Here is a 19,692-nt window from a genome sequence, read left to right on the forward strand (position 1 = left end):
TTCCATCAAGTTTTTGAAGCTAAGATTGAAATAATAACACCTTGAACAGTTATTGTTGTTTTCATTCATTAACTTGAGAGAGACAAATAAGTAAGAGATTGAAACAAAATAAAAAATGATCATAAGTACTCTAAGGGCCGGTTTTCAAGCTCAGGATCTATAAGTTCTGGACTTACAGAGTCCCCCAGGACTGAAATAAGCCCTTGGATCTAAATCGTCTTTCTGAGTCACATATTCATCTGAATTAATGCTAGTTTATGATGGCTTACTAATTTAGCTTATAGCTTCAAAACATTGGAAAAACACTTACATCATACAGATTTTCAATGGAAAGTTTGAAAATGTTCCTCTATGTGAAAACGTGAGTTTGTATATATAAACTGATAGCAGTGTTATCATACACATACAAAATACTGTAGTTATAAGATCAACTGTTAATAATCATGAAATGTTTGTTTGAGAAAATACAAATATTGCTCAAAATAACCTGGCCTTGTGGAAATCAATTGAATTCAAACTGTTTTTTATGCAAATGGAGTTACCTGCTCCTCATCCGGAATCTCCTGCTTGCCAAGCCAGGGCATGCCATATTCTATGTCGATTTCTTCTTTAATAGATGCCCTGTCTTCTAGCCATTCTTCCGATTCCCTTGGCTCGGATTTCACCTTTAAAAACAGAAGAAACTGGTTCAACTAAAGTTGTTGATGGTATTGGAATCAGTCTAAATACAATGAGTAGGTTAACATGGTATAATGATGTGAAAGTAAAGTCTTAATACCATTGAACATAACGGCTATAATAATTTTATCAATTACAACTGATACGTGGGTGCATTGGATGCATAATATGTTGCCTAAAATTATATGCTGCACATTTACACACCGATTTCATATGCAAGGGGAGATTAAAAAGTTCCCGTCCTGATCATAAACATGACAAATGAGGCTGATACACAATTTTGGAATAACAGGAAAATCTTATAAATAACGCTAGCCTTATTAATTTTTATGATATACATCTGATTGATGGTTAAAACATCTTATTCATTCTCAGACATGATAATGTCATGGTCTTTGATTCCATCATTCTGCATATTCATTTCCATCTTTAGACAGAGTACAAGATTGATCTAGACTAGCCTAATAACTTTATAGTCTAACTTATTAGTCCAACTAAGAAACACCTTTCCACAATTTAAAATTAGCCTGATCTACAGTATTTAATTTAAATTTTCTTCTAATAATATAATTGTTGATACCTAGACCTACACAACTTGTCTGAACAGTGAACAGATATGTTTGTTCAAACATGCTCAAAGACTAGTGATGTCGTTCGTTAGTGGCATGCCCAAGTTGCTATAGTGAGGTCCATATTATCAATAGTCATGTATGAAAACACATTTTTTGTCGAAAATGCAATAACCTAATTTATAGTGTCTTGTCTGAAGCTACGATACTACACATCTGTCAGACATGTCTGTACAAATATTTTGTCAGTGGCAATGGCAAAAAGCATAGAACAAAAATGTTTGAGGTTAGGTTTTTGTGTGCTTGTTGTTTATTTCCAGTTTGCTGCTCTACTTTAAGGTAGAATTATTTTTTAAAAGTTTCTTTGCTGATGACAAAACTTGTCGGAGTATACATGTTCGACAGACTTGTCCTGTTGTTAGTGACCAGCCTAATGAAATTACACCTTAATATGAAATTGGGAATAGTTCAATTTCGATCCCCTGACACAGTCTATCTAGGCGCTACGATTATACATTCAATAACGACAACAGTAGTAATTTTGATACTTTAATTATTATTTGATGGAATTCTAGATGAAAGGCACACAAAATTAATGAAGGCTAGTTCAATCTATTTTGGTGATTTGATGAATAAAAAAACGTTAGCTTATGTGAATAGCTAAGCCTATTATAAAAACTAACTTTGGTCAATATGAATAAATAATAATACTTACAATAGATTCCATATTTCTTTTCTTTTTACAAACCAAGGAAAGAAGGAACAACTAATCAAAACTGCAATGTGACTGTGGCGAGAGCAGCTTCTCTTTGTCTCAGAAACAGAGTAACGGCCAGCAACATAGTTATTCAAAAGTATTCTTTGAGTATCTATGGTGAGGTCCACGTTACAATGGTAGTATACGATTTGCAATGGTGTTGCTATCCTTGTCTGTCGTTCAACAAATGTGGAAGAGTTAGGGGTTAGGTTTTATTGACGTGACAAAGTCTCATAAATTGGTTTGCCGGGAGACACTTCAAGAAACTGTTTTACGTTCCCACGTTATGCGCTCACAATGAGAGCAAGTGAGAGCGTTCGTTTCGGTTCACGGTCGTCTGGAAAGAGCACGAATAGGAGCAGTGGCGAGCAACCAGCAGCGACCCGAAGCATTCACCTGGAGAGAGAGTGAAAAGGAGCAGTCAACCTACGCAGGCGCCGCAAGCAATCTCCTGCGACTGCGCCACTAATTCAAAATGTCATGTCAATGGTCTCTCTCGCTCTTAGGTGGGCGCGGGCTAACCATGCCCGAGTGGAAGGGACGCGTGCCTCTCACTCACTCTCATTGTGAGTTATTATTTTATCCTTCTTCCTACTATACGAATGAATATTCACATTAAAATTATTTTACCACTCAAAGTCGTTGTCACATAAAACTTTCGCCGTATACCGACTTTACAGGCAACCATGTTTAGGTTATATTTAATAATGTATTATTGGGATAGGTTAGGTTTTTGCTTTAAAATTGCAATATGCTAGAAGGGGCTAGGGTCTAGGTAGAGTTATGTTTTTTGATGTTTCAAAGGTAAAAGGATAGGTTAGGGGGTTAGGATATTGCTTTGAACTACATGTTTGTGAAAATGTTCATGAAATGAACCACATGTTTATGTTTTGTTCTAAAGATGACAAATAAATCCAAAGTATTAAATGTAAAAGGGTTAGAGGTTAGGTTTTATTTAGGTTATATTTAATAATTTGTTATAAGGATAGGTTAGGTTTTTGCTTTGAAATTGCAATATTCTAGAAGGGGCTATCAGGTGGATTCATGTTTTTTGATGTTTCAAATGTGAAAGGATAGGTTAGTGGGTTAGGATTTTGCTTTGAAAACTAAATTATCAAATGTGAAAGGGTTAGGGGTTAGTGGTTGGGTTTTTTAGGATTATATTTAATAATGTTCCATAAGGTTAGGTTAGGTTTTTGCTTTAAAATTGCAATATGCTAGGAAGGGCTAGGGACCAGGTGGAATTATGCTTTTTGATATTTCAAAGGTGAAAAGATAGGTTAGGATTTTGCTTTGAAATTGCAATATGCTGGAAGGGATTAGAGGTTTTTACAAATAGTTATGTTTATTGATGTTTTAAATGTAAAAGGGGCGGTTGGGGGTTCGGTTTTTGTTTTGGCATGACAATATGCTGACTTAGTTATGGTGTTTTTTTAACATCAGTTAAATAACAACTGTTATATTTTATAAATTATATTTTTCAAAAGTACTCTTTCTTTTATTTAATAAAATGATAATATATTGATTAAAAGTACTCTTTCTTTTATTAAATAAAATGATAATATATTGATTATTAAATTGAATCTAATGATAAATCATCATTGGATAATAATATCTTCATCAATAGAATGACGATTGGCTCCAGTTACAGTGCTCGGTAACCATTATCACAAAGAACGTTACATTCAAAGAACTGACTGAATGGAACGGGAAAACCCCGTTGCTAACGCATGCGCGATACGGTGCTGTCTGAGACAGTGAGTGGTTTGTGCGGCGATGAGAGGTGATTCTAGACCATTGATATAGAGAATAAGATTAAGAAGAGCGAAGTCCGCTATGATGCCACTGCGCTAGTGTAGCTACCAGAAATTTCGGGCAAGAAGTCGGGTATTTGTATTCGCTGTGTAGAAAAAGAGCCTTTTTCAAAGCAACAAAAAATATTCAAAGTATGGTAGTTTCATGCAGTGCTTATGGATGTACGAATCTGCATGTGCCAGATGAAAATATTTCTTTTTATACATAAGTATTTTTATATTTTCATCGGTCATGTTTCATGAAGGCTAAGCCTAGTGCCAAATGATCGTTTCAAGGTATATTGTGCTTAGGTTGATTCATTATCATTATTTGCCAAGTAATAAAATATAAGTCTCGGTAATATTATAATAAATATTTTATTTCCATAGATCCAATATAGGTATCCATATACCATTCCATTAATTTGTCTTATATTGTAATATTTTGTGAACTATGAAAATATTGTATGCTAAATTTGTATTATAAAAAATATTATTTGCTAAAATTGTCTATAAATCCTTCATCATTGCTATTGTTTTATTTTTCCCGTTCTTATAATATGTAGTTATTTATTATCTTATATTAAATATAGGAGTATAGAGTATAGTTAGGTACCTATACTTAAGTTGCAAAACGAATGAGAAACAGTTTCACGAAATATTGTGATAATGGTTAATTTATTATTTGCCATCTAATAAAATATATGGTATATTAGCAATCTATAATTTTTGTTTTATTTTTCCCATTCTTATAATATGTAGTTATTTATTATCTTATAAATATAGGAGTATAAGAGTATAGTTAGGTACCTATACTTAAGTTGCAAAACAAATGGAAACAGTTTCACTAAATATTGTGATAACAGTTAAATTTTTATTTGCCATCTAATAAAATATACGGTAATATGAGCAATCTATAATAAATGTTTTATTTTCCATATTATAAATACATGGTAATAGGAAAATATTGTAAAAATGAGATTCATTTGCTAATAGAATGGATCAAAATCTGTAGTGAGGTAGGTTCACTAAATTAGATGTTTGGTCGAGTTAAAAATGAAGTTCAATGAACAAATCATTGTATCATAATGGTAATGGAAATGATGAAAAGTTGAAAAAAAATTATATTGAAATCCATCAAGTATGTCAAAAGATATAACGCAATGAAAGTCGATGTTTTCCCATATAAGTCTGTCTGGGCGCCTGACTTCTTGCCCGATATTCAATGGCGACGAGAAATGAAGGAGGCATCATGCTTCCAAACGCTTGAAGGTATAGCTTAGTCATCTAACTATATATATCAATGTTCTAGACAAGAAGGACACAGCCACAGAATAGGTACAGAATGGAAAATGTCAGTAATACGTCTATCTAACCAATGCTTTTAACATGACGCAAATAGTAGACATGTCATGACCTTAGGAGGTTCCAATCTTAGACCAGTTATAGATTAGACAAGGCCCATTGCAGGGCCGGCCCCAGGGGTGGGCGGACCAGGCGGCCGCCCAGGGCGGCAGGTTTTGAGGGCGGCAAATTTTTAGGAAAGGAAAATTTTAAAATACAGATGAATGATAAATTCATAATAATGTGAATAGTAAAATTATATAACAAGCTTTTCCAAACTCAAGCTAATGAAGACTTTTCTACGATCAACAATGTCCCAGGAACATGGGTTCCTGAGCGGTCTGAGTGGTTTAGCGAACATGAAATAGCTCAGCTCCTAGATCTTGAAGAATTGATGAAGGAATTTTCCCATGCAAAGGTCAGACGAGTTCTACAGGTTAAACAGGTGTGTTAAACAAACAGGTGTTGTAGAAATTGTAGTTTTAATTACTTAGCAAGTTAAGTAAGCCAAGTTATACACTCTTGCAGTCTATGTCTGTGCAAAGGCTGAAAACAAACTTTCTACTGGTGATATTTTTCAAAGTTTTTCGATTTTTCTATCATCAAGCTATCAAAATGAAAAAGTTTTCTCAGGAAAACATTTTTTTCGATCATTACTTTTTGAGATATGAGCGCCCAAAGTTCAAATTTTTGGGACAGAACATTTCAAATTCAATAAGAGGTAAATACATGAGATTCAGAGGGTAAATCCTTTAGGGTATTGTTGATTGATAAAACAAAAAAATTCTTGAAATATAGCCTACATTGTTGAAAAACTTTTTGTTTTATTCAATCAACAATACCCTGAAGAATTTATCCTCTGAATCTCATGGATTTACCTCTTACCGATTTTGAAATGTTCTGTCCCAAAAATTTAAACTTTGGGCGCTCATGAATCTCAAAAAGTAATGTTCAGAAAAAAAATGTTTTCCTGAGAAAACTTTTCCATTTTGATAATTTGATGATATACAAAAAATCGAAGCCTTAAGCCGAATCTTAATCCTTAAGACTATGCAAATGCTAAAAATAAACTTCCTATTGGTGATATTTTTCAAAGTTTTTCGATTTGTATATTATCAAGCTATCAAAATGAAAAAGTTTTCTTAGGAAAACATTTTTTCCGATCATTTCTTTATCAGATATGAGCGCCTCAAGTTTAAATTTTCGGGACAGAACATTTCAAACTCGGTTAGAGATAAATACATGAGATTTAAAAGATCAACTCTTCATGGTATTGTTGATTGATTTTAACAAGAAAATTTTCTGAAAATATCATTTTCTGAGAAAGTTAATCAATTCACCAAAAATAAATCAAAACGTTATTTTTGGTCATTTTTAGTACATTGAACAACTTTCTCAAAAATTGATATTTTCAGAAACTTTTTGTTTTATTCAATCAACAATACCATGAAGAATTCATCCTTTGAATTTCAAGGATTTATCTCGTACCGAGTTTGAAATGTTCTGTCCCAAAAATTTAAAATCTAGGCGCTCATGTCTCAAAAAGTAATGATTGAGAAAAAATGTTTTCCTGAGAAAACTTTTCCATTTTGATAGCTTGTTAATATACAAATCGAAAAATATCACCAGTATGAAGTTTATTTTTAGCTTTTGCACAGCCTGTTTTCTCATTGTGTACATGTTTTGAACATAAAAATAGTTTAATCAGATATTTTGTGTTACTGTTCCCCAATATAATTATAATTGTCAAATATTTGATTAAATGTCGATAAATTATGACTTAAACAGCTGATAATCTTTGGGTATATTTTCAAGTCGGCTTATAAAAAATATATCTCAGTGAAACATAAAAGACAGTGAAACATAAAACAGTTTATAAAACAAAAATAGTTTTAAAATGTGCAATTTACACTTGGGACTCCTAGTACATAATTATTATTTGAGTTTACTGAGACTCTGTGGTGCGAATGGCGCTATCGCATCATAGCGGAGACACAATAGGTAGACTATCGCTCAAGGAAGGGGTGGAACCGGGGATTAACAATATTAGACGGGATACTTGCGAGGGGGGGCGGCGGTTGCCGATCTCGCCCAGGGCGGCAAAGTCCCTAGGGCCGTGCCTGGTTATTTCTATGCATAGTAGTCTTGATGCTGTGGAAGGGGTGAATCATTCCAGAAGTTAACTTTCAGTCCAGGACAATACTAATGCCCCTGTGTGCAGCATATGGTCTAGGGTTGAGACATTGTGCAATTGAGAAGGAAGCTTCAAGCTTGATAGTGTGGGTAATAATTCATTCAATCAAATTGGCCAATTCATACCCTACTATGAATTGACCCATTTAGATACATAATTTTCAAAATTCTCAAACTAGAAGCTACCTTTGACGCTTCACTATGTTTGCACCCTATGACTACCAGTAGGTTATTCTCACACTAGCGCGACTCAGATCATATACCATCAACTCTAATTTATTGATATATGACTCCAGTCTCTGGGACCTTACAACTCAAGTAGCTATGCAATAACATAAAATATGAATGTATTTCAATATTATTTTTTCAAATAAAGATGAACTGGAATTTTAATTTGAAAAGTTTTAATGACAAGTTTCTAAGTGCAAGATGATTTGTGGAACATTGTGAGTTTCTTTTGCAAAATTATAAGGTTTACATATCAAGACATCAAAGTTATGAAGGAGAAATTCTGGAATCATATGAATATGAGCACAACTACTGTGAATTTGATAAATTTATTACATAAATTAGCAATGACAGAAATAGAAATTAATAATACAATACAATGGTTTTTGAAGTCAAGTTTTACAATGGTACTTCAATATCTAGACATAAGCTTAGCCTACTTGTTTATCTTAATATCACTGGCATGTCAATATCTATTATTTGTCTCTTCTTGTTGGGAATCTTTTTCTATAGGCAGTATACCCCATAATTCGTTTTAAATTAATAGAATACTTGTAAAGTCTATCATGCATAATTGGTGAAAATGTTTTATCTACTTTTAAAATTACCATATTGTGATTGTAATCAACTTAATATTATGCTTCCTGTCTCAAAATAAATTGTATACTCTTCTCATTTTATTAGCTCCGTTTTCTATTCTATGAATTATGTTCTTTCCTAAATTTATTGTCATTTCACCTATTACAATCAAAAATCTCTCTAGGAACTGGAGCCATTTCAATCACTAAAGTATTTATAGGGAAATTAGATCAATAACAAATTGAATAAAGTAGGAAAAAATATATCATAGACATCAACTTTTCACAAGGACTACCATTTGAATTTATAAGATGTATGTGATAATGAGAGTAAAAAATAAAATAACGAGTACAGTAGATCCGGAAAGCAACTAAAAGAGTGAGCATAGGTTTATTTTCAGGAGAATCAATTTTTTCTATCTATCTATCTATCTATTTATTCACATGTCATAGACTATATTATTATAAAATAAAATTGAAAATAGTCTTGGAATTCCATAAATCAAAACATAGACTAAAACTAACAATAAAATATCAATGAACATATTCATAATTATAAAAACTAGTGGATAAAATCAATATAATAGTGAAAGGCAGTCTTTGGACATAGGTAGTCTTATATTTAAAACCAAAAAGCTCAGTTTCATCTTATTAAAGCCTGCCAATTATATTGACATTTATCAATCAACAGTCCTTAGTGCTTTTTTGGCATAGGCCAAAACTACACTTCCTTTAATAGGGTTGGCAACAAAATTAAAATCCCCTTACTCAATCACTCAGTACCCAGTTCCTAAAAGTTGTTTAGAAACACTCAATTCTTACAACATTCCTAATGAAATGATTGTGAGTTTATTTCAATACATAGTATTCAAATATGTTGTGAAGAAATAGTACATTAATATCCATAACACATAAATGACAACTTTCTAAGCATATAAGAGAGCATAAAAATCTGATGAATATAATGATAAATATTACAATCTGTATGAAAATAAAGGAATAATGTGCCGGAGTTTGAAGTATATTGTCTAAAATGTTTTCTAATATTATATATTTCAAAAACATATGGAGGCTGATGAGTTGAGGAAGATAACCCTGTGTAGTGCCCCATCATCAAACCTGCCCGTTTGTTCCGTGGCCTGGGGACTTCACTATTAAATATGTCATTATCAAAATAGTCTGGGATTGGGAACTGGATTACTTAAGCTAAAAATAAAATATGCATAGGCAAGCCGAGGGAAGAATAGATGCAAGAACAAGCTGAACTGAAGAAGCTAACAAAATTTGATCTATTAGGTCAATGAATTTGACAATATAACAACTGAGACATTCTTTACTATATATATATATATATCGCACCTTGGGAGGAAGACTGTTCCAACTCGAAAATTGCCAATTTTGAACTAAAGTGTATTTTAGTTGGTTTCTATGCACTATATTTGGTGAAAGACTGTTCCAAGTCAAACAATACAATGGTATACATTGAAGCTAGACATTACCAAAGATTGTGTCTATAAATAAATATATTATTTTAGTGCAATAAAGATTTATTCAGATGGGTCATCTTCTCATCTATCTTATTTTATTGTAATATCTGCAATGATGAGACAAATTAAACTACTGTAATTTATTTGTATGTTCCTATATTTGAGAAAAACCCACCAAAGTTATTTTGGACTTATTTACCTACTGTATAAGTTAGTACCACATCCTTGGGAAACAAATTATATTATAACAGCCTATCTCGAAGTAGTCCGATGTATTTATTACGATGACCTATTTTTAAATTTAGTAAGTAATCAACTTACGTGACTTACCATGATCTTTGCTTGATCTGAAATGATTTACTTTGGTTACTAGAGTAAGAATCCAATTTTCCAAATAGCTATTAAAATGAAAGCTTGTATTGATTATTTGAAAAATCTATAGATAGACTTTGAATAGATTTATTTAACAAAGAGTTCAGCGAAAAGCTTATATGTTCCTGCAACTCTTTTTTATTATAATATATTATATATGATGTATATGAATATATATTTTTTATTTGTATATGATTATTCTCAATGATGTGTAAAATAAAATGAGATTGTGATTATAATAATATACATAATTTTATTTAATATTTTCATAATATTCCTGACATAATTATTTATGAACTACCTACATAATATTTTATTGAGAACGTTTATTATAAAGATGAATGAAAATCACGCTTGTTTCCACAAATTTATTGGATGTAGGAATTGAAAGGAATGAAACACACCGATAGAGAAGAAATTGAATTTTTTAAACTGAGTGGGTATGCATATGCCGTGTCAAATTTGCTGACTGAGAGAACATTTTTGCACAGACTGTACACTGGAAAGGCTTTTCTTTGGTGTGAGTATGCATATGCCGTGTCAAAATTTCTGACTGAGAGAACATTTTTGCACAGACTGTGCACTGGAAAGGCATCTCTTTGGTGTGAGTACGTATATGCCGTGTTAAATCACCAGAAGTGGAAAACCTTTTAGTACACACTGTACACTGGAAAGGCTTCTCTTTTGTGTGGGTACGCATATGAACAGTCAATTCACCAGAAGTGGAGAAACTTTTAGTACAGACTGTACACTGGAAAGGCTTCTCTTTTGTGTGAGTACGCATATGAATGGTAAAATTACTAGAATTGGAGAGCCTTTTAGTACACACTGTACACTGGAAAGGCTTCTCTTTTGTATGAGTACGCATATGAATGGTTAAATTGCTAGAAGTGGAGAGCCTTTTAGTACACACTGTACACTGGAAAGGCTTCTCTTTTGTATGAGTACGCATATGAATGGTTAAATTGCTAGAAGTGGAGAGCCTTTTAGTACACACTGTACACTGGAAAGGCTTCTCTTTTGTGTGAGTACGCATATGAACAGTCAATTCACCAGAAGTGGAGAACCTTTTAGTACAAACTGAACACTGGAAAGGCTTCTCTTTTGTGTGGGTACGCATATGAACAGTCAAATCACTAGAAGTGGAGAACCTTTTAGTACACACTGTACACTGGAAAGGCTTCTCTTTTGTGTGAGTACGCATATGCCGTGTTAAATCACCAGAAGTGGAGAACCTTTTAGTACACACTGTACACTGGAAAGGCTTCTCTTTTGTATGAGTACGCATATGAACAGTCAAATCACCAGAAGTGGAGAACCTTTTAGTACACACTGTACACTGGAAAGGTTTCTCTTTTGTGTGGGTACGCATATGAACAGTCAATACACCAGAAGTGGAGAACCTTTTAGTGCACACTGTACATTGGAAAGGCTTCTCTTTTGTGTGAGTACGCATATGAACAGTTAAACGACAAGAATGAGAAAACCTTTTGGAACAGAATGTACACAAATGAGGTTTTTTGAGAGTAGTTTTGCATAACACCTTCTCTTGTTTGACATCTTCTTCTCCCATTCTTTCATTGCTACCTTCTTCCTCCTCTTCAGCAGAGGAGTCACTCCCACGAACAGCTGATGATGACGACTCCTAAAAGTGAAAAGTCGAAATATCAATATCAAATTACTTCAATGAACAACTGGTTTGATTCACACATTACAATTCACTAGAAATAAAATTCACAATATAGTTCTAACATCATTTAATGATACTGATCTCTAGGAGTCAATGTGGGAAGGATAACTGCTCAGATTTTTGTCGAGTGAAGGCCAGCCCTGCAAAAGTCAATGAAGGTCAGAGAAGGCGAGCGCTGGCAAACCACCCATCCACAATCTTCTCAACAAAGCATCCTGTCTCCTGTTTTGTCGTCTGCTCTGCTCTTTTCTATGTGACTGAGTTGCTTAAGGCCTAGTTCTTATTGTGTTACTTTTTTATAATTTTTTGGGGTTTGTATTGTGTTCCATTTAGTTAATACAATGGTCACATTGCAGTGGGGATGGCGAGACCAGCAACTGGGCCAATGTGTGGATGGCGAGACCAGCGACTGGGTTAATGTGTGGATGGCGAGACCAGCGACTGGGCCAATGTGTGGATGGCGAGACCAGCGACTGGGTCAATGTGTGGATGGCGAGACCAGCGACTGGGCCAATGTGTGGATGGCGAGACCAGCGACTGGGTCAATGTGTGGATGGCGAGACCAGCGACTGGGCCAATGTGTGGATGGCGAGACCAGCGACTGGGCCAATGTGTGGATGGCGAGACCAGCGACTGGGTCAATGTGTGGATGGCGAGACCAGCGACTGGGCCAATGTGTGGATGGCGAGACCAGTGACTGGGCCAATGTGTGGATGGCGAGACCAGCAACTGGGCCAATGTGTGGATGGCAAGACCAGCGACTGGGCCAATATGAGGATGTCAAGACCAGCGACTGGGCCAATGTGTGGATGGCGAGACCAGCGACTGGGCCAATGTGTGGATGGCAAGACCAGCGACTGGGCCAATGTGTGGATGGCAAGACCAGCGACTAGGCCAATGTGTAGGCGAAACTCTAAGTGTAATACTTGTGCTTTTACTTATTGGTAGTATCTAACTGAATCTGGAACCTGAAGGACAAGAGTTTTTTGCATGTAGGATTTGTGAAACAAATCTGAAACTGCAAATGTGATACAAATCTGAAATAATGAACTCTTGTATTATTTAGTTGGTTGCTATTTGAAATTGATGTGAAAACCCCAACTCTAAAGTGATGAATTGTTGGTCTTTGCATTCCTTTTCACAGTCTGCTCAAGAAAACGTCTATCATATTTCAATTGATTTGGGGCTGGGAGATCAAAATAATAAGTGATAAGAAACAGTATAACTTATTAAATGAGCAATAGTAGGATGGGTAATGCAAATATTTAAGAAGATTTTAATAAAGTATTTTTCTATCTTTTAAAAATGGAAAATTTAATCCAGTGATATTGAATGACTTCTTACATGCGAAACTGATATTTCAGAGCTATTGCAAAATGTTTCCATTGAAAGCTAATAAAATTGAAATATAACTCGATACTCAGTTCTACACTCTAATGCGATACTGTGCCAAATCCAAGCAAGGATGATTGATACAGATAGGCTATGTCCATACCTCATTCCACATCACCCATAACCCAAACCACTGTTTCTGCAAACTTTAATACCTAACATTTAATTTTCACAACCGAAAATAATCAGTCACTGCACAATTCAATTCACTTCTTGCTCCTTTCAGTAAATTAAAAATTAATTCCATCAAGTTTTTGAAGCTAAGATTGAAATAATAACACCTTGAACAGTTATTGTTGTTTTCATTCATTAACTTGAGAGACAAATATGTAAGAGATTGAAACAAAATAAAAAATGATTTTAAGTACTCTAAGGGCCGGTTTTTAAGCTCAGGATCTATAAGTTGTGGACTTACAGAGTCCCCCAGGACTGAAATAAGCCCTTGGATCTAAATCGTCGTTCTGAGTCACAGATTCATCTGAATTAATGCTAGTTTATGTTTTCATAGTAATTGAAAACTAGCATTGATTCAATGTTATTTATTCTTGAAACTTGTGGTGCTACTTTTGATATTTTTATATGTTGATTCAATGATCAGTAGCCTGAAAAAGAATAATGAATATGTAAAAGATCATATCATATGATAAATATATCTCTGAAACATAATTGTAATTATTTGTTGATTAAGTTATTCCAAAATAATTGTTCATCGCTTTGAATGAAATTTATTCATATGCAGCTTATGGTGACTTATTAATTCAGCTTATAGCTTGAAAACATTGGAAAAACTCTTACATGTTACAGATTTTTAATGGAAAGTTTGAAAATGTTCCTGTATGTGAAAACGTGAGTTTGTATATATAAACTGATAGCAGTGTTATCATACACATACAAAATACTGTAGTTATAAGATCAATTGTTAATAATCATGAAATGTTTGTTTGAGAAAATACAAATATTGCTCAAAATAACCTGGCCTTGTGGAAATCAATTGAATTTAAACTGTTTTTTATACAAATGACGTTACCTGTTCCTCATCCGGAAACTCCTGCTTGCCAAGCCAGGGCATGCCATATTCTATGTCGATTTCTTCTTTAACAGTAACAGATGCCATGTCTTCTAGCCATTTTTCTGATTCCCTTGGCTCGTACTTCACCTTTAAAACCAGAAGAAACTGCTTCAACCAAAGTTGTTGATAGTATTGGAATCAGTCTAAATACAATGGTAGGTTACCATGGTATTATGATGTGATAATTATTATCAAAGTAAAGTATTAAAACCATTAAACGTAAACGGCTATAATAAGTTTATCAATTACAACTGATACGTGAGTGCATTGGATGCATGATATGTTGCCTAAAATTATATGCTGCACATTTACACACCAATTTCATATGCAAGGCGAGATTAAAAAGTTCCCGACCTGATCATAAACATGACAAATGAGGCTGATACACAATTTTGGAATAAATTCCACAATTTCAAATTAGCCTGATCGACAGTATTTAATTTGAATTTTCTTCTAAAAATATTATTGTTGATAACTAGACCTACACAACTTGTCTGAACAGTGAACAGATATGTTTGTTCAAACATGCTCAAAGAGTAGTGATGTTGTTCGTTAGTGGCATGCCCAAGTTGCTATAGTGAGGTCCATATTATCAATAGTCATGTATGAAAACACATTTTTTGACGAAAATGCAATAGCCTATTTATAGTGTCTTGTCTGAAGCTACGATACTACACATCTGTCAGACATGTCTGTACAAATATTTTGTCAGTGGCAATGGCAAAAGGCATAGAACAAAAATGTTTGAGGTTAGGTTTTTGTGTGCTTGATATTTGTTGTTTATTTTCCGTTTGCTGCTCTACTTTAAGGTAGAATTATTTTTTAAAAGTTTCTTTGCTGATGACAAAACTTGTCGGAATAGACATGTTCGACAGACTTGTCCTGTTGTTAGTGACCAGCCTAATGAAATTACACCTTAATATGAAATTGGGATAATAGTTCAATTTTGATCTGCTGACACAGTCTATCTAGGCGCTTTGATTATACATTCAATAACGACAACAGTAGTAATTTTGATACTTAAATTATTATTTGATGGTATTCTAGATGAAATGCACAAAAAAGTAATGAAGGCTAGTTCAATCTATTTTAGTGATTTGATGAATAAAAAAATCTTAGCCTATGTGAATAGCACATAGTCTATGTGAATTAACTTTGGCCAATATGAATAAATAATAATACTTACAATAGATTCCATGATATTTGTTTTAGATTTCTTTTCTTTTCACAAACCAAGGAAAGATGTAACAACTAATCAAAACTGCAATGGAATGTGACTATGGCGAGGAGTGGTGACTGGTGATTGTGGACAAGATACAAAAAGGACACAGCCACAGAATAGATACAAAATGGAAACTGTCAATAATACGCCTATCTAACCAATGCTTTTCACATGACGCAAATAGTCAGACACGTCACGTGACCTTAGGAGGTTCAATTCCTGGTCTTCTGATTGGCTCGTGGAAGTGAATGAGATCTATTCATCCGGATCATTAAAGTGATCCGAACCTACCCTCAATACTATAGTGAGGTCCACGTTAAAATGGCAGTGTAGAATTGACAATACTGTTGCTGTCCTTTTCCATCATACAACCAAATAGATAGCGCTATCTCTCTTTACAATGTTGTCCGTTTGCTAGAATATTTTATTTTTACTATTGACATTGATTGTACAAAAGTAAACAAACTATTCTCAGCCACCATTTTTTTTCTTCATTCTATCAAAATACTTTAGAACTCAAGTCGTATAATTGGTTTAAAATATATTTTTGAAACGATGAAATAATTTTTAGGCATTACTGTATGAGAAACACAAATTAAAATACCTGAAATGACATTTTAAAAGTTGATAACTAACCATCCTAGACTTCATCCATGCTTCAATTAATCTACAGGTATTGGTTAGACGAAGGAGAATCATGGAGACGAAATAATAGGCTCTCCTATTGGTACACTCTGACACAACTTTTTTCCCGCGCTAGCCATCTTGGATTGACCATAGTTCAAATTATGTTCCAATTTATGCATTTTCTCATAATTATTTACGAATAATTAAGTTATTATTGATGGCTCTAGTTGAAAATAAGTATTTGGACAAAAGTGATAATACCAATGTTATTATTTATATACTTATAGAACTGGAATATCACTGACTTCTCACTGATAACGATTATTTGTGGAAAACTACTGTAGGCTACCATATGGTTTGCAGTGATTGGAATATAGCTTTCTTATAGGCCCGCCCTAGGTGCTCACTAAGAAATAATATTTTTACTTCACATTACGATAGTTCTAAAGGATTCAAAATGGACCATAAGCATTGATGAATTAATACAGTAATGTTGACAAAAGCCATATGATTTTTTTCAAACTAGTTGAATGCTTTGTAATTCTAACACAATTTATGTTTGAAGTATAATGTAGGATAAAAGAAAAAGGGAGAGTCACCAAAACATAAAATATGTTTCCAACTCTGACGAAAATCTTTGAGTGTTATTAATGCTAGGATTTACTAAGTTGGTCAAATAAAATCTGATAATGTTCAAAAAATGCACAGGCTGACACTGGACTTGGGTAAATCACCCATATAGGTGATTTTGTTTTGTTGATGGGATTACAAACCCGTGTTTATGTCCTCAATGGATTTGAACCCAGGCCTCTGAATCATAAAGCCAGCATCTAGTCCAATCGACTATGGCCACTCCATATCATGTTTAAGTTTTAACATACCTCTGTGCAACTGGGCGTATGTGTTATTCAATCACGAACATATCAATGTGTAGTTTGTACTGTAATCTTGACTTACCTTACATACTTCAAAATAATTGAACATTCTTCGATTCTGCATTGTACAGTATACATTTAAAACATTGTAATATAAAATAAAAAACACCACAATTATTGCAGATTCACAATAAAAAGTATTTTGCTACTATGAATTGATTCATTGATGATGTCATTCCCATCAGAAGTTGTCAAATTTGATTTAAAAGCTTTACTAAAGAAAGGTTTTACAGAATAAATCAGTGAATCAGCTCCCCTATAGAAAATGAGAGGCTATTCAAAATTAATAATTCATAAAAATCAAATAAGGCTTGGCCGAGCTATAATGTTGATACATTTGAATTATAATTCTATAGCTTGGCCTTGGTTTAGGCATACTTATTGCAAAGACAGACAGACAAATGTCAAAATTCAAATTTTTATAATTTTCTCTAATATTTTTGAAAGGTTGCTTATTAAACTTATTGGTCTATAGTTTTCTGGTTTATTTAGGTTTCCAGTTTTTGGGATAGGAATAACTCTGGCTTCTTTGAATTTATTAGGAAAATACCCATCGCTCAAGCATTTGTTAAATATATATTTTAATGGTTCAATTATTACCCCTGATATTTTTTCAATGTAATGTCCTGTCAAATTGTCTGGCCCAGGTGTAGATCTGTTTTTTTGTTGATTTATAATTGTTATTAGTTCATTTGTATTTGTTGGGTAGAGGAAGATACTTTGTTGACTTATGTTAGATAGGGATTGAGGAATTGGTATATTATTTATATTTTCTGTAATTTTTTTAGCAAAAGATTCACCTACGTTAGCAAAATATTGATTTAGAATACTTGCTTCTAATTTTATTTCCTTGGTACTTTTTTTAGTTTCCAGGAGTTCATTAATATATTCCCATGTTTTTTTCGGATTATATTCATGTTCTGCAAACTTCTCATTAAAATAATCAATTTTAGCCTTTTTTATTAAATTTGTAAGAGTATTTCTGTAGTTTTTATATCGTGTTTTTAGTTGAATATTGTTTGGCTGTCTTGTAAGTTTACGGTGTAATTTATCTCTCTCACATATTGAATTCACTAGACCGGGCGTAATCCATTTTTTAAGTGGCTGGTTTTTCTTTTTTAATCTGATGGTCTTTGTTCTTTTTATTGTAAGTGTAGTTAGTGTTTCTATGAAAATGTTGACCATTGTATCAATGTTTTCCTCATTATAAACTTTGTTCCAGTCTTCTCTCTGTAAATCTGTAATTAGTCCATCATAATCTATTATGTTTTTTGTCCATTCCTCTCTGATGGCATTATTATTAATGGTTTCACTCAGATGCAGTGAAATACTGAAGTGGTCAGTTATGTTTGTTTTTATAATTGCACCATACAATGCATCTCTATTGTTCTTATCCTCCTTGAAAAAAATGTGATCAATACATGAACCATTCACATTACCTATCCGAGTTGGTTTGTTGATAAAAGACTTGAATCCTTTCATGTGTAAGGCGCTCAAATACTCATTTGATAAATTATTATTTGATAGAATATCTATATTAATATCACCTAGTATAATTACATTGGAATTTTCTTTTATTCTTTCCAGGCATGCATCCAAACTTGCAATAAAATTATTTATGTTACGAGCTGGTGATCGGTAAATAGAAATAATTGTGTATTTCTTATAATTCAATGAATATGAGATGCATATGGTGTTAGACTCATCAATGTTCAAGTCAATGATTTCATAATCAAAATTTTTATCTATGAATAAACATATTCCGTCACATTTTGTATATTTACATTTTCTCTGTATAACATTGTAGCCTTCAAGATTATAGGTAAATTGTGCATCATCTGTAATCCAAGTCTCGGACAAAGCGATCACATAGAATTTAAAATTAACATTATTTAAATAGTGTAATAACTCTTCAAAGTTCCTATTTATACTCCGAATATTTGTATGGAAAACATTTAACATGTTGTTATTGGTTAGGCCTAATTCATATCTCTGTGGTTCGAATAAGAAAATGTCATCTATCTCAGTAGTATCATGATAGCCTATGCCCTCATCACCTTCAAAAACTGACATAATGTTGAAGTAAAAGTTAGATTTATTTTTAAAAAAGGAGGGGAAATATTAGTTAGAGGAGAAAAACTTTTTTGGAAGGAAAAGGAGTAAAAAAGGTTGTTTTTTATAGATAAGTCGATCATCTCAACCTACCGGTGATAAAATTCATTGCTGAACCGTACTAATAAGATAAAAAGATTTCCGAAAAATAAAATTTGAAATTATTCGTGTGAATACCTATATTATTCATGTGAAAAATAAATGAAAAGATAAAATTTAAGCGTCAGTAAATAGATGTCACGGAAAGAAGAAAAATCAATTTATTTACTAAAAGATTAACCAGTGGAGAACCGATGTCAGAGCACAAAGTGTTGCCAAGTTGCCATGATAAACAAGATAGGGTTGATATTGATAAATGTTAAAATTGTTGCCATATTCTGTATTGATACTAGCCTCCTCAAAACAAGAATAACTAGCGCAAAATGAAGACGAAAGAGCCGTAATAACGATAAGCAGAGGAATTCGTTTAGAATGATAAGATTAGTTTCTTGTTTATTGGCAATCAGACTTCTAAAAGATTGGTTTATTCCACAGCTCAATCTCGTGTAGCCACATAATTGTCCGTTCAAAGACAACGGTCCTTTTACTGTAGCCCACGCTACTATATTTCATTGATATCTGATAATATGATATAGCCTAATAATTA

The 19,692-nt window shown here is 33.2% G+C and overlaps 2 protein-coding genes across 8 annotated transcripts in view; one reads left to right on the plus strand and one right to left on the minus strand.

Moving 5' to 3' along the window:
* Positions 1-15,449, minus strand: part of LOC111057627 (gastrula zinc finger protein XlCGF57.1-like) — a 61,242-nt gene extending 45,793 nt beyond the window's left edge. The window contains exons 1-3 of one of the 3 annotated variants that reach the window (XM_039434825.1): positions 15,337-15,449; positions 14,109-14,237; positions 7,878-11,644 (exon numbers count right to left, since the gene is read on the minus strand). In XM_039434825.1, the coding sequence (XP_039290759.1) occupies positions 10,427-11,644; positions 14,109-14,237; positions 15,337-15,348 (1,359 nt within the window). In that variant the 5' untranslated portion in view covers positions 15,349-15,449 and the 3' untranslated portion in view covers positions 7,878-10,426. Of the gene's footprint in view, positions 1-542; positions 666-1,962; positions 2,053-7,877; positions 11,645-14,108; positions 14,238-15,336 lie in introns of those variants that run through there. The other 2 variants (XM_039434824.1, XM_039434823.1) reach the window with 2 other exon arrangements.
* Positions 1-19,692, plus strand: part of LOC120348723 (gastrula zinc finger protein XlCGF57.1-like) — a 112,823-nt gene that overhangs the window by 62,277 nt on the left and 30,854 nt on the right. The window lies entirely within an intron of this gene.

This window comes from Nilaparvata lugens, chromosome 8, assembly GCF_014356525.2.
Source record: "Nilaparvata lugens isolate BPH chromosome 8, ASM1435652v1, whole genome shotgun sequence".
NCBI lineage: Eukaryota > Metazoa > Arthropoda > Insecta > Hemiptera > Delphacidae > Nilaparvata > Nilaparvata lugens.